Raw genomic sequence first — 14,056 nt, forward strand, 5'->3', positions numbered from 1 at the left:
ACCGTTCCCCATCTCGGTGCCATTGTCGTTGTTGAACGGCTTATGTTAGCTTCGCAATTCAGTAATTAGTCTTCGCACACGGCTAATTGAACCAACACCAGGTTGACAAGGTCGTTACGGACGAGGCTGAAGCACATGAAGAAGAGGTAGCCAATCCACCCAAAGTAAGCAAGTCCCCGCAGACCAGACTCGAGGCATCGAGCACATGCGGCTGACGGTTCTTTTTCACCCCTCTCAAAGGTCATCTTTCACGATCAGCATGGACATCGTGTAGCACATAATCCGAAGACTTTGGATAAGACGGAATGATGTGGGATGATGCTGTCGGGGCGGACCCACGGAGGTCTCTGAGGTGTTTGTGAAATAATGAAGCCATTAGGAATACAATAATCACTAATGGATCGAAAATCTCTTGGAAAATACTGGAGTGATGACAGCTGGGTGTTGTTGGCTTTGTGGTGGTTGCACTTGTGGTCCTCCCCCGGACTGCACTGCAATGCAGATGACTCGAGCCTGGGGTACTGTCACAGTGTTTTGGGTTCCCAGTAGTGACAGTATATCCGGGGAACATGGGCGCCGATTGGGATCTCAATCGCTCTTTCCTTCCTTTCTCAACTACCTGCTTCCAAGCTTGATCTTTTCAAAGGCCCTGGAGCAATGGCACATCAGCATCAGCTAGCCACTACTGCTTAAACCGACCAAAGTACCGGTCTAAGAAGCCACTGAGCTGTTCATACGTCGCAAACATGGTCATTTGACCATCATCTTCACGTTCCCGTTGCCCGTCACTGATTTCCTTCGACTGGAAATAGAGTGGCGACAGGGAGATCAAGTGAACCGCTGCAGACGTTGTGCTTTGGACCAATTGTATGACGGATACCTGCTGATTAGCTTCATACTCCATACCCTCTAAATCAATTCAGGATGACTTGTGCAGGCTCGGAGTTAGTGGCAAAGCATAAAAGTTTTCTTAGTTTCCCGATATCTCACGGGTGGCCCGCGGAGTGGGAGACCGACCATTTGAAGGTCAGACAGAATGCTGACCCTTGAGTGAGAATGCAACTACTCTCAGCAAGACGCATCCAATCGCTCCATTATCCAGTAACCATGGGCTTGCGATTCTGATGTCTGGATCGCGACTGGATCTTGGCTCTCTCCAGCTCAAGACCGCAAATCAATGACGAAGGAGTATATCAGCATATGAGACCGAGGCTCCTGTCAGAAGTATCTGAACACTCTGTGCTGTCAGATACGAGGCACATTTTTGCTGGCTATATCCGTCAGCAGTTCCTCTCTGCCCGGTAGGCGCATTCATCGCGGGTGCACCTCTCAACTCTCTATCGTGCATCACTGAACCTGCATAACATGCGGCTGTCTGCCCTAGCTAGACATATCCTTCATGGGGTACTCCTGAGCCCCGTATGCCTCTGTATCTCAATTCCCAAACAACAGGCGCCTGTGCCAGATTCGAACCCTGACCTTGTCTCGGTTTTGTCGAATGCAGCCAAAGACCCCATGGTAAATAAGAGGGTATCGTCTGTGGCTGCAGACATCATATCAGGTCTCGCGACAAACGAGGCTTTGCAACATTCTGGGGATGAGCAGGTGCAACTGGCACTGAAAAAGGTCGAGGCAATATTCACCAAGAAGAGCAGCTCGACAATGCTGGATTTTGCAAAAGACATAGTGGCCTCCGGCCTAGTTCCTCCCAAGATCCTCACCGTCTTGAATGGTTATCTGAACGCCAAAATTAACTCGGCTCATAACCTAAATCCTGACCTCAAAAGCGGGCGTATATACCCGTCTAAAGCAACCGAGGATGCACCGTATTCCATCCCAGAAGCAGCTCTTAGAGAGGCTATCCATATGCCATCTTTCTCCCAAGAGGGGAACAACAGTGGAAGGAAACCAGTGATTTTGGTTCCAGGAACGGCCGCACCTGCTGGAACATCGTTTTATTATAATTTCGGGAAGCTGGGTCACGCTATCCCGGAAGTTGACGTGGCTTGGGTTAATATACCCCAAGCCTCTCTGGGAGATGTCCAGGTTACCGCTGAATACATCGCATATGCCATTAACTACATGTCCAGTCTCTACCAGTCCAAGGTTAACATCATCTCTTGGTCCCAGGGCGGGTTGAACACACAGTGGGCCCTCAAATATTGGCCATCCACCCGGGCCTCAATGGAGGATTTCATTGCAATAAGCCCTGATTTCCGAGGGACTGTTGAGGCCAGGCTGGTATGCCCCTGGCTTGCGGGGGTAATGTGCACCCCCGCACTGTGGCAGCAGGGGTGGGACGCTAAGTTCGTTCGCACCCTGAGGGCACTCGGGGGGGAGTCGGCGTATGTTCACACAACGACCATCTACTCTTCGTTTGACGAGGTTGTGCAGCCGATGGATGGAGACCAAGCATCCGCGATCCTCCAGGATGCACGTGGAGTTGGCGTGTCCAATAATCACTTACAGTCTATTTGCGCCCACAAGCCCGCAGGAGGATTGTACACGCATAAAGGAGTGCTATACAACCCACTTACATGGGCGCTTACCATCGACGCGCTAACCCATGATGGGCCCGGTAACCCTTCGCGAGTCAACGTCACCACCGTGTGTCAGCAATCAATTCCTCCACAGCTCGGTCTGGACGACTTGCTAGGCACGGAAGGACTTGTACTAGTAGCTCTGTCGGAAACCCTGAGGTATAGACCGAAGACATTCGCGGAACCCGAAATCATAGGCTATGCCGCTTCAGCGCCCGGAGTAGGGGTGAAATACCGAACTTGAAGGATGAGAAGTAGTAGGCAGATAGGTGGTCACTGCACCCCATACGTACACATCTGTATTTAGGTTTATACTTGGCTACAGCCAAGCACTCTCTGCGCAGGCCAACGATCACTTCCCAGAAGGGGATCCCTGTGGCTCGAGATGAGCTTGACCTTATAGGCTAATGCATTCGTTTCACGGAAGTCTTCAACAAGTGGATCAGATCCAGCCGGAAGAACTGAGTGGCAACCGTCATCGTCTCCCTCACCCGAACTGTATTGGCAGAGATCAACCCACCGCAACGGAATTTTGGCGGGACTGTCGTTCAGTGTATACATAGTCCACACACAACCGAAACCGCCTGACCTAGGTAGGAAACAGGGAATAGGAATTTTCCGCATTTTCTACTCCGGTGCTGAGAAGTCATGGTCGCAGACCCAAACCTATTTGCCATGGTTTGGTAGATCGTGCAACGAACAGGAGTTGATCGCAGTAAAGATAAAAAAAATGGATGGCTGGACGAAAGCCAATTCAAGGAATTGTATACCCATCACGTGGCTTGTCAGGTGGTCACGCCAGTCCATTTTCAATTGCACACCTCCCTCACCTCCCCAATTTAAGAGACTCTTATCTTTCGCCATACTTACTCCATAGCTTGTTAGGCTACCCCGGAATTTGTGCATCGTGGCCTCTCAGGATACCACTGTATCCAATTCCAGGGGTCTATATGAGATCGGGAAAAGAAAAACAATAAAAGAGACTGAATTCTTATCCAGATCCTTCCTTCCACCCCCTTGCACCACGCATACCATCATACCAGATCGCCCAAGCTACGGAGCAAGACTCAGCTCACCACCACCGGTGCTAACGGAGAAGACCCGCTGATCAAAGCAAGCGTATCCATGATAATCACTAAGATAATCTGTCTGGGACGATGGAAAAGAGAGCCTATATCTATGGACTGCCGATCGCTTCTCCTGGATGGAAGTCGGCGGTTAGCCTGAGGCGTCCATGGGTCTGAGGATTCTGAAATGGTAAATGACACCGACACCGGCATGCCATGGATTCTCTCATTCGCCAATCCGCCAGGAATTTTCTCCCCAGGCGGCACGGTTCGCTCGTGGTTGCGGGTAACCGGCTTGGAGACTCACCATAGAACTCTTTCCAGAAAAGTAAGTCTTAGACGGCCAATTTCGCTTAGTGCGCCAAGTCCGTGGGAAGAAACTGGGAGTACGTGGACCGTCGCCAATTGACAACTGATTTTGCGGGTAGAATCAGACAACCGGCCATAGCCATGGGTCTCCCAATAGTCCATTTCAGCCACACACTGGCGACTCAGTCGGTCTAGATCTCCGGAAGGGGTAAACTCGGGGTGGAAAAGAGTTTAATGTTTCATGCCCGAGGTCCGAATCAGCTCGGGGTTAGTGGCGCTGCTGCTCACATACATACTCACATAACGCAGCCTCCCCTCCTCCCCTTTCCACGTATAGGGAGGGAACAAGAGGGTTTGGGGGTGGCGGTTCAGAGGATTCGATATATTCACACCTCCAGCGTAGAATTGCCGGGTCAAAGTCGCTTCATTTGGCGTGGCCACCCAGTGGGATCATGGGATGACCCGTCCACGAATCTGGGCGACTTCCGGCTGCACCTCATCCAGCAATCAGAGCGTCTCCTGCGCTGATGAAGTTCGCAGCGTGGCCCGCAGCTCCACTGTCCGAAACGCTGCCAAGAGTGTCCGCCTCGTCTGATCGTCAGCGGCCGTATCAGCACTTACGTTGTCACTGGCCGTGCCCGACCCAAATTATGGAGATTCCGTAATGCTTTGCGGAGTCTTAGCCTCTCCCAATTTGTGCTGGCTCATGGGATTCCGTTTCGACGGTGTCGTGGATGAGGTGTGCTTGCAGGGGGCACCTCCATACTTGACTACTGTTCCCTGCGCGCCAGGGAGAAGATCTTTCGGATAGATACCATCGACCGACGTCCACTTGGCTGCTTGACAGACAGCGACCGTCTGTCTTAATGACCCGGTCGTCTCCCGCTGTCCTTCTTCCTTCCTTTCCGCTAATCGTTGCCCTTTTCCCTAGCTAATCGTCACAATTTTTTTTTCTTGGGGGAGGAACTCTTCCTCTCCTAGCCACTCCTTCAAAAAATGTTGTTCTTCTGGGTTCTGTTGTTTCTTTCTTTTCGCGGGATTGTCGCGGAGGCGGAGGCGGACGATGATTTGATGTCCTTTGTGACGGTAGGAGAATTTCCAGCGTATATATATAAATGATCTTCTTGCTGACGAGCAGCCAGCTTCCGGAAGTGAGAGCATTGAAGTTTAATGTTGCATACTACGATCGCGAATCGGTTAGCCCAGGCTACTGGTTCGTTGCGCCATATGGCGTGATTGACCCAGAAGCTCCCACGAAGCAATGGAAGCCTTGCCAAGTTGGACCCTACATCTATGATGCAGATGGCGTACGTTTCCTCATTCCTTATCCCAGAAATTCATTTCCCCCTTTCGTGAGGAAAGGGATGTCTCTCAAAAATGAGTGAGATCCCCGAAAGGAGCAAGTAGCTTACTAACCGGCCATACGTAGACTCTGGTTTGGGCCGGATCTTGCATGTTCGACAACCGCAACATTTTCGATTTCAAAGCCGTCAACAATATCGACGACAAATCTCATCTGTCCTTCATCCTTCAGCATGGCTATCAAGATGGTGGTAGGGACAAAGGATACGGATACGTTCTCGACCAGAACTATGAGGTCGAAACTGCTGTGCCGGTGACCAACGATCTCTCAGCATTTAACATGCACGAGTTCAATGTCCTTCCTGGTGGAAAGACTGCCTTGGCTTGCGCATACCGCAACGAATATGTCGACCTGGGAGACCTCGGTCGTCCCAACGAGTACGGCTGGGTTGTCGCCGGTGGCTTCGTCGAGCTGGACACCGCTACCGGCGAAGTCCTCTACGAATGGTCTTCTCTCGGCTACATCCCTATTCATGAGTCTGTGAAAGTCGATTCTCGCTCGCCGCCGGCTTCCCAACCCGGCTGGGATTATGTCCACGTGAACTCCATTGATAAGAGTACGACAGGAGACTACCTCTTGTCTGCACGATTCACCAGCACCCTATACCTGATCTCTGGCGAGGATGGACAGATCAAATGGCGCCTTGGTGGGAAGTACTCCGACTTCGTTCAGGACTTCACCTTCTCCAAGCAACACCACGCACGTTTCGTCGAGTCCAACGCCACCCATGCCATTGTCTCCTTCCTGAACAATGCCTCTGATGAGGCCGAAAACGAGGAAGACACATCCGCAGCGATGTTCGTGCAGATCGACACCACGACGACCCCCATGACCGCGCGTCTGCTCAAGCGCTACAACCGCCCAGACAACGGCCTGACCCGTCTCCGTGGTAGTGTTCAGACCCTGCCGAACGGAAACGTCTTCGTGGGTTGGAGTGAACAAGGCATGCAGAGCGAGCATTCGCCCGACGGCAAGGTCCTCATGCAAGGCCGTTTCGCATCCACCCGCTTCTCGACCTACCGGTCGTACAAATTCCCTTTCGTAGGCCGCCCCAACACTCCCCCGGACGTGATCGCCTCCGTCTACGGTACCGATGAGACCGACCTGGCGACGATCTTCCATGTCAGCTGGAACGGTGCTACCGACATCGCCACCTGGAATTTCTACGCTCGAGCCGACCGCCACGGCATCCCCGTCTTGATCGGCAACACGACCAAGTTCGACTTCGAGACCATGTACATCGCAGACGGCTACCTCGACTGGATCTCCGTCGAGGCCGTCGACAAGGACGGCAACGTCATCGGCTCCTCTCCTATCCACCGCACCGAGACCCCACAGAACTGGCGCCTGGCCGGCTTCCAGGGTGACACGAAGCCTACCGCCGATGATCCGACCATTCTTTACGGCCCCAAGCAGGCCGAGGTGGAAGAAGATGTGGAAGAGGTGGACCCCAATGCGGAGGCTAAGGAAGCAGCCAAGCAAGCAGCCATGGCCGTGGATAAGGCGTACGAGGTTATCCACGGAGTCGGTGGCTTGCTGATCTCTGTTCTGGTCATCTGCTCCGTGGGCGGGGTTCTGGCGGGCGGTTATTGGTTCCTTCGTCGTCGTCGTATGCAGGCATACCACGAGGTTCCGTCCGAAGAGGGCCAATCCTTGACGGAAGTTGACAGGTCGAGGGAGTAAACCCGAAAAAAGAGAGGGAAGCACGCTGTGGATAGAGAAGGATATAGGCGCGGGCAAGACTTGGGGGGTTTGCTCGCTTGTTTGGAAGGCATTAAGGAAGGAAAAAGAAAGGAAAGGAAAGACGGGTCATTATCTTTTGCATATCGCGGGCGTTCATGCATGTCTAGACACCCACCATTTTTGTACCGTATATTCCCCCCCTTGACGACTGACGTACATATTGACTACATTTAATTGGACTTGCATACATAGACAGCTAGTACACCTTGATTCAACTCAACGGAGTGGTATATCCGTTTTTGTTTTTCTGTTCAGGGTATTGAGAAAAGAAACGTATCATAGAAACATACTGTGGTTATCTCATGAATCCATAACTGAGTAACACGAAAAAGAAAGAAGAAGTAAGGAAGGAAGGAAGGAAAGAAAGAAAAAGAAGAAACGAATATCACCGATCATCCCTCCCCCACCCTTCGAACATACCAGATAGTCTTTTCATCGTCTCTATCAAACTGACCAGGACATGAACGAAAAGAGATATCAATCATGTATGTCCCTCTACCCGCAATTTCATGAAAGAGCAACTTAACTCTCTAGCCAGTCGCTCATCCTCCCTGATCTGAAACGCCTCAGGCTTCATAAATCTTTTCTCGAGGGCTTTTGCCATATTCTTCAACTTCTGTACCCCAAATCTCGGCATGTCGAGATTAATGGTCACGACGTCCAAGCCGCCTTTACCTTTGTATTCCGCAAAGGCCATCATTGGCAATGACCATGGTTCGCCGATCTCGAGGCTCATAGGCCAGTCACGGATGCGGAAGTAAATGTACAAGACTTGCAGTCCTGAGCAGCACCTCACCAAGTTCTCACATGCCATTGTGAAAGCCCAGTCACTTCGGACCTTGTGGATACGATGCTCGGTTAAACTTGGTTCACTGTGCATTTCCTGGTTAATTTCGACGTGTCGAATAGCAGGCTGTACTTCCGAGGGGATGGTGTTAAAGAAGCGATTCATAGTCCTCGTCGAAGTAAAGACAAATTGGGTAGTGGAGTACAGCCACCAAAGGGTGTCGCAATAGATACTGCGACATGTAAAAACCAGGGCTATGGGCACAGGGAGTTGACTTTTCCGACAGGGGTCCTGGATCTGCTGTGTGATGGGATCGCGTGATCGAATGGGGTTGTGATAGAGGCGGTAGTACACTCTCTTTGGGTGTTTAATCGGATCTTTTTCGCTTCTTCGTATGAGCTCGACACGGTGAGGCTCGAATATATGGCCATATATTTGGTCTCGAATTTCCGGTGGGAGCCTTTGAAAGGGCGAGGGCGTCTGCGCTACTGCTTTCCCTTCAGTCGAATTGGAAGATCGATGTTTGAGGTTGAAATATGGAGCTGTAGACATTGTAGTAAGATGTCTAGAGTTCTGAGTTCTAGTGTTGGGTGGAAACTTCTTCCTGGATCTGCAGCCTCTGTAGTTGGAACGACTACAGCCGGGAGCTCCGTTACTGTTTGGTGCTCTCCATGATGGCTGAAAGTTGGCTGTATACATTGGTCCTCTAGGACGACCTCTCTGACTTTGGTAGATATGTGATTGTCCTCCGCGGGACTGGGTGTGTGAGTGTGTGTGCATTGCATGTTGGGAGAGATCACTCACGTTCAAAGGATGGTGCTGTTGACCTCGGGAGAAAGGCTGAGAATGTACAAGAGGCTGTGCATGCAGAGCTGCTTGAAAGTGACCTCTGGGTGCTCTAGGTGCTCTTGCAAGCGGACGATGGTTTCTTGGAGCTGGGGGGTGAGGATGGAGCATCATGCTGGGGGAGACTGCACGAGCAGGGAGGAAGAAGCTATGAGATGCCGAGAATGTTGGGGTGAATGAGACAGCCAGAAGACAAAGAGATATGGTTGGAAGATGTGCGAGAAAGATGCGATACAGGTGGTGGCAGCGAGAAATTGTTCACTTGATGAAATGCAGTAGATGTGTGTATGGAAGTGATGAATGTTGGCAAGAAGAGCTGTCAAGAGGTGAACGTATAGTATCTATCCTACCTGTCTATGACCTTTATTAGATGCCACAATCCAATGAATCAGGTTTTTCAAGTGACTGTACGTATAAAAAGGAAGAGAGAGGAAGAAGATGAAGCTATACAATGGGGAAGGGAAGTATGTAACACCAACTCTCAGATTGTATAGATCAGGCCATCCGCGCTAGTCCCAAAGTAGCGAAATGCGAGATGAACTTCCAACTTTCCTTTTCCTGCTTTTCTTTTCCTCTCCTTCATCTGGGTTTGACCCTCTTCTGCGTTACTTCTTTGCAAGTCTTGCAGTTTTAGTAGCTCAATCTGTATTGTCATCAATTCCCCTTCAGTTCCCTTTTAATACTTTATCCTCATTTCCCCCAACCCTCATCCCATCCCATCCCATCTCTTTCCAATGTCTATCAAGTTACTACAGCGAGGAGCTACACTGCCGCCCGTGGTGGCCCCCCACCGACATCTCCGACTGTCTCTCCATCGCCCCTATTCGTCCTCTTCTTCCCTCTCTTCTTCCTCTTCCTCCTCTTCTCAATCCTCCAACAACCCTACCCAATACAGCCGCTCCAACTTCAAAGTTCTCCCCTTTGTTGCCCTCTTCGCTGTGGGCACCGGTTCCTACGTCTTACTCGTGAAATCCCGCACCGGCGTGCATAAACCCAAGCCCGGTTCCAACTGTATGTCCCTCTTCTCTGTACCTTGAAACCCACACCATTGCCCACCACCACCACCACCACCCCCCTCTTCTCCCCTCCAACAATAACAACCTCCCCTACCTACCTACCTACCAACAAACGAACAACCACATAAACTGACCACTCCACCTCCTCTTCTTCCCTCCCCAGAATCCGATCCCACAAAACCAACCATCACCACCACCACAAAATGACCACCCAACCCCGCTTCTCCCCCACCGACATCACCGTGGTCTTCATCCTCGGTGGCCCTGGCAGCGGCAAAGGCACACAATCCAGCAACCTGGTCCGCGACTATGGTTTCACCCACCTGAGCGCCGGCGATCTCCTGCGCGCCGAACAAGTCCGCGAAGGCAGCCAATACGGCGACCTCATCAAGACTTACATCCGCGAGGGCAAGATCGTGCCCATGGAGATCACCGTCGCATTGCTGTCCAATGCTATGGCCGACGCCCTGGCCTCCGGCAAGAAACAACAGCAAGAAGGTGGCCCCAAGCCCCGCTTCCTCATTGATGGATTCCCCCGCAAGCTCGACCAGGCCGTGTTCTTCGAGGATACGGTGTGTCCGTCGGAAATGACCCTGTTCTTGGATTGTCCTGAGGAGGTCATGGAGACGAGGTTGTTGAAGCGTGGAGAGACCTCCGGTAGGGATGATGATAATGCGGAGAGTATCCGGAAGAGGTTCCGTACGTTCGTCGAGACTAGTATGCCTGTTGTCAAGGCGTTCGAGGAGCAAAATAAGGTGGTTTCAGTGACGGCGACGGGATCGGTCGATGAGGTGTATGAGCGCATTCGCGAGGGATTCAAGAGTAAGGGCATTAATCCTTTGTAAGGTTGGTTTTTTTGGGTTCTGAAAATATTATATCATGTGTATTGTTGGGTGGTACATAGATGGATAGATGGTCGGTAGATACGTGAGAGCCGCATTGATGAGTAGTACATTCAACTAGTATATCATGATCCTAGTAGTAACTATATACTATATGCGTATATCTTGAGTAATTTGCCCTTGCTGCAACACCCCAGATTGGTCTATGTATGTCTAAAAGTAGTACTGGGAATATACATAAAAACTCAGTTACACACTCGGCATAACTCGTATCATTGTCAGTCAGGCTTTCCCCCCACCTTCTCATGATGAAATGTGGATATAAACCTGTCTAGAATCCAATAGCTACCATGATAAATAAAAAAGAGAAATAAAAGGAAATTGGAGCCCGTGAGATGGAAATAAAGGGAAAATGGGGATAAAAAAAAAAGGTGTAGACACAGCAGAACATTAACATAGAAAGAACACCTTCCAAGCCCACAACTCACAACAACACACAGAAAACTTTTTATTCATTCATCCCAATGTGTATGCTTCTCTGTGTATCAATCAATCATTCAACCAAACGGTCATCAGTCCTTTACTCCACGGCAACAGCCTCCGGGGCAGCGGCGGGCGCCGCAGGTGCTTGCTGCTGCTGTTGCTGTTGCTGCTGCTGGTTATTGTTGTTGTGACGGCGACGGTCACCACCCTTCTTGTCGTTACCCTTGCCCTGGGCAGCCTCCTCGGCAGCCTGGGCCGCCTGCAGCCCCTCGCGAACAAACCGCTCCCGCTCGCTGCGAACAACACCCAGCACGTTCTCCAGGCTGCGGCGCCAGACCATCAGGCGACCCTGCACCTCGGCCCACTGCTTCTCGCCAAAGACACGGTAGGTGGCCCGGTGGACCAGGAACTCGGAGCGCAGCTGAGACAGCTTACCCTCGACGAGGCCAGCACGGATGGTGTCAATAACCCACTTCTCGACGTCGGTGGGCTCCACGCGGAGGGCCGTAGCGATCGTGGCGTAGGGGAGGGAGCGGGACGGGGTGGAAGCAGCCAGGGAGGCCAGAGTGAGCAGGCGCATCTTGTTCTGCAGGGCCTCGCCGGCCTCAGCCAGAACGCCGCCGGAGATGCTGGCCAGAGGGGTAGCGGAGATAAAGGCCTCGTAGGCGTCGAGGGTGTCGGCGGTGAAGATCTCGAGCAGCTCAAAGAGGGTGCTGTCGCTGGACCGGAGGGCCTGGACAGCGTCGGAGGCAGTCAGGGGGGTGAAGTCGAAGACAGCCGGGTGGGTGAGAGCGGAGGTCAGGGCGCGGACAGCGAGATCGCGGGCCTCGGGGGCGCTGGCGTTGGCGGCAGGGATGGTCTGCAGGGCCTGGACGACGTGGGTTTGAGCCAACTCGGGGTCACCAGAGGCCTGGGCGGCATCGGCAATGGCGAGGTGCAGGCGCTGGGCCTCGTCGGCGTCCAGCTCCCAGGCGGCGAGCCAGCTGGGCAGCTGAGCGACCAGCTGGGACTTGAGGGCGTCAAAGGCAATGGACGAGCTGGACTGACGGATGACGGCGACGGTAGCCAGGAGAACATGGTAGCGGCTGGAGTCGGAGGGAGCAAGAGTGTTGAAGATGGTGGACAGGATGGAGATGGCCAAGGAGGGGCCGAACTGAGGGGAGGAGGAAATGGGTTTGGCGAGGTAGGTACAGATGCGCGACAAGAACATATCCGGGTCGGAGGCCTGGTGAACAAGGTGGACAAGAAGGTTGTAGGCGGAGATGATCTCTGTATAATATAATTCATTTTCGTCGTCGTCCGTCAGTCTCTGGATCCCACGTCTCGTGTATAGAGGGGTGGTTCTATCGATAATACGTACCCTTCTCGGGGGCGCTGTTCAGGACAACGGCCGCGGAGACCAACTTCTTGAGGACCTCATCGCGCTGCTTGCGGTCGGGCTCTGCTTCGGACTGTTCCTGCTCACGAAGGGGCTGCAGAAGCGGGGAAATCTCGGACTGGAGGCTGCTGGAGGCCTCCGACTTGCGCAGGGCGTCGATGTACTGGGCGAACTCGTCGGCGAGCTCGGTGAAAGAACCCTCGATGAGGAGGGTGGTGGAGGGGGCGGGCATGATGGGATGGGAGGTTGTGAGAAAAGGGTGAGGGGGAAAAGGGAGGGAAATAAATCAAAGGAAGAGGGAAGGGAAAGAGGGAAAGAAGCGAGAAGAGGCTTTGGGGATTGATCGAATCGACTTGGTGTTGCGAGACTGACTCTGTGGAAGGGATTTGGGCGGTGGAGAAAATTCAGTGTGGGAAAAACTCTTGGCGCCGCTGCATCGGGAGATCGTCTCGACATTTACTACGGAGTACTATGATTATTGTTCATTTACTCCAAAAGTTTTAATAACATCACAACTATTTTTTTTTTCTGGTTTCATTCCATACTAATCAACTCAGTACTCAATCTGCAATTATTACAAGAATAACTCCCAGGCGCGCTTGGGGGAATCGTACGAGAATAAAATAAAAAGAACCATCAAGTCGTAGAACATGCAACTGCAACTGGAATCCTCCTTCTTTTCCCCGGCCATCATTACAACATCTTCCCCCTTCTCATTACAACACGGCCAATTGCGACCCCAATGTGATTATTACATCCAGCAATAACAGTACTCCCCATCTCTCTTTCACCCAAGACTGATCATTTACAGAATCAGGCGCAGACCAACGAACAGCACGGTCGCCAACAGGCCCGTGGCGTGCTCCTGAGCCAGACGCATCGCCGCGTTGGAAGTGGTCGAAGACGAGCTGCTGCTCGTGGTGGTGGAGGCGCTCGATCCACTGCTACCCGAACCAGTGCTGCTGGACGAGCCGGTGGACGTGGTCAGAGAGGCGGCCGTCGTGGTGGTCGAAGAGGTAGTGCTTGAGGCCGACGCATTCAACGTGCCACAGTCCTTGTCGCGCGTCTCCTGGCACTGTTCCTGCTCATCGAGAGAGGGCGAGTCCTCAATGCACTGAGCGTAGGTAGCCTCGCAGACAAAGAAGGGGATGGTCTGAGTGTACTCAGCGACATCGGCAGTGGAGCCATTGGAGCAGACGCAAGAGAAGTCCAGAGTGCTCTGCCAAACCGGTTAGCGGGTGCAAGGGTACAAAAGCGCCGAGAGTGCTGGTGCCACCTACCGGATCACACGAGTTGCTCGTAGCAACACCTCCGCAGATTTCAGGGCAAGAGTTGCGCTCAGCAGTGCACCAGGAGTCTAGAGGGCAGTAGTCAGTAAATGAGTGCTGGTCATGCATCCACCAGAAGGGGTCCTACTTCGCTCCGACAAGCTGATGGCGCTGATGTTGAAGTCGCTGGGAAGAGTGTAGTTGCTGGACGCGGTAGCCGCGACAGCCAGAGACATCAAGACGAGAGGAAGCATGGCGAAAGAGCTACTGCCGGTAGAGCTGAGCTGAAAATGCAGGAAGTAAGATAGATTGTTGGGTGAGGTATGAGATGTTGATCTGGGATTGGATAGTCTGGCAATGAGATAAAAGAGGCAGACAATCAATGGATGGATGGAATGGGAGAGGAGAAGGGAA

The 14,056-nt window shown here is 52.3% G+C and overlaps 6 protein-coding genes across 6 annotated transcripts; 3 read left to right on the forward strand and 3 right to left on the reverse strand.

Moving 5' to 3' along the window:
• Positions 1-1,365: 1,365 nt before the first annotated feature.
• BO85DRAFT_474880 (putative lipase) lies at positions 1,366-2,784 on the forward strand (the record flags this gene model as incomplete). Its single annotated transcript, XM_025662683.1, has 1 exon — positions 1,366-2,784. One exon carries the CDS (start codon positions 1,366-1,368, stop codon positions 2,782-2,784), a length of 1,419 nt encoding a protein of 472 aa, XP_025520326.1.
• A 1,702-nt stretch (positions 2,785-4,486) lies between these two features.
• BO85DRAFT_134455 (uncharacterized protein) lies at positions 4,487-7,233 on the forward strand. The gene is made up of 3 exons (XM_025654023.1): positions 4,487-5,002; positions 5,059-5,223; positions 5,346-7,233. Exons 1-3 carry the CDS (start codon positions 4,913-4,915, stop codon positions 6,960-6,962), a joined length of 1,872 nt encoding a protein of 623 aa, XP_025520327.1. The 5' UTR covers positions 4,487-4,912; the 3' UTR covers positions 6,963-7,233.
• Positions 7,233-9,061, reverse strand: BO85DRAFT_134458 (uncharacterized protein). Its single transcript, XM_025654024.1, has 2 exons — positions 8,614-9,061; positions 7,233-8,565 (listed from the first exon to the last, which is right to left on the reverse strand). The coding sequence occupies exons 1-2, from the start codon at positions 8,767-8,769 to the stop codon at positions 7,504-7,506; spliced, it is 1,218 nt and encodes a 405-aa protein (XP_025520328.1). The 5' UTR covers positions 8,770-9,061; the 3' UTR covers positions 7,233-7,503.
• A 688-nt stretch (positions 9,062-9,749) lies between these two features.
• Positions 9,750-10,581, forward strand: ura6 (uridylate kinase ura6). Its single transcript, XM_025654025.1, has one exon. The coding sequence runs from the start codon at positions 9,875-9,877 to the stop codon at positions 10,514-10,516; it is 642 nt and encodes a 213-aa protein (XP_025520329.1). The 5' UTR covers positions 9,750-9,874; the 3' UTR covers positions 10,517-10,581.
• A 39-nt stretch (positions 10,582-10,620) lies between these two features.
• BO85DRAFT_413603 (PCI domain protein) lies at positions 10,621-12,740 on the reverse strand. Its single transcript, XM_025657614.1, has 2 exons — positions 12,357-12,740; positions 10,621-12,265 (listed from the first exon to the last, which is right to left on the reverse strand). The coding sequence occupies exons 1-2, from the start codon at positions 12,604-12,606 to the stop codon at positions 11,094-11,096; spliced, it is 1,422 nt and encodes a 473-aa protein (XP_025520330.1). The 5' UTR covers positions 12,607-12,740; the 3' UTR covers positions 10,621-11,093.
• Positions 12,741-13,179: 439 nt separating this feature from the next.
• On the reverse strand, positions 13,180-13,896 carry BO85DRAFT_484414 (uncharacterized protein; the record flags this gene model as incomplete). The annotated part of the gene is made up of 3 exons (XM_025663236.1): positions 13,180-13,593; positions 13,655-13,731; positions 13,791-13,896. 3 exons carry the CDS (start codon positions 13,894-13,896, stop codon positions 13,180-13,182), a joined length of 597 nt encoding a protein of 198 aa, XP_025520331.1.
• Between the last annotated feature and the right edge of the window lie 160 nt (positions 13,897-14,056).

The sequence above is a fragment of the Aspergillus piperis genome (assembly GCF_003184755.1).
Source record: "Aspergillus piperis CBS 112811 unplaced genomic scaffold BO85scaffold_2, whole genome shotgun sequence".
Lineage (NCBI taxonomy): Eukaryota > Fungi > Ascomycota > Eurotiomycetes > Eurotiales > Aspergillaceae > Aspergillus > Aspergillus piperis.

What these genes read in the sequence shown, in the direction of transcription:
- ura6 (XM_025654025.1), top strand. Translation starts at nt 9,875, where the DNA reads ATGACCACCCAACCCCGCTTCTCCCCCACCGACATCACCGTGGTCTTC.
- BO85DRAFT_134458 (XM_025654024.1), bottom strand. Translation starts at nt 8,769, where the DNA reads ATGATGCTCCATCCTCACCCCCCAGCTCCAAGAAACCATCGTCCGCTT. An exon ending in AACAGCACCATCCTTTGAAC is followed by an intron (nt 8,566 to 8,613) that starts GTGAGTGATCTC and finishes TCACACACCCAG; the next exon opens with TCCCGCGGAGGACAATCACA.
- BO85DRAFT_134455 (XM_025654023.1), top strand. Translation starts at nt 4,913, where the DNA reads ATGTTGTTCTTCTGGGTTCTGTTGTTTCTTTCTTTTCGCGGGATTGTC. An exon ending in ATTTGATGTCCTTTGTGACG is followed by an intron (nt 5,003 to 5,058) that starts GTAGGAGAATTT and finishes ACGAGCAGCCAG; the next exon opens with CTTCCGGAAGTGAGAGCATT. An exon ending in ACATCTATGATGCAGATGGC is followed by an intron (nt 5,224 to 5,345) that starts GTACGTTTCCTC and finishes GGCCATACGTAG; the next exon opens with ACTCTGGTTTGGGCCGGATC.
- BO85DRAFT_413603 (XM_025657614.1), bottom strand. Translation starts at nt 12,606, where the DNA reads ATGCCCGCCCCCTCCACCACCCTCCTCATCGAGGGTTCTTTCACCGAG. An exon ending in GAACAGCGCCCCCGAGAAGG is followed by an intron (nt 12,266 to 12,356) that starts GTACGTATTATC and finishes TATATTATACAG; the next exon opens with AGATCATCTCCGCCTACAAC.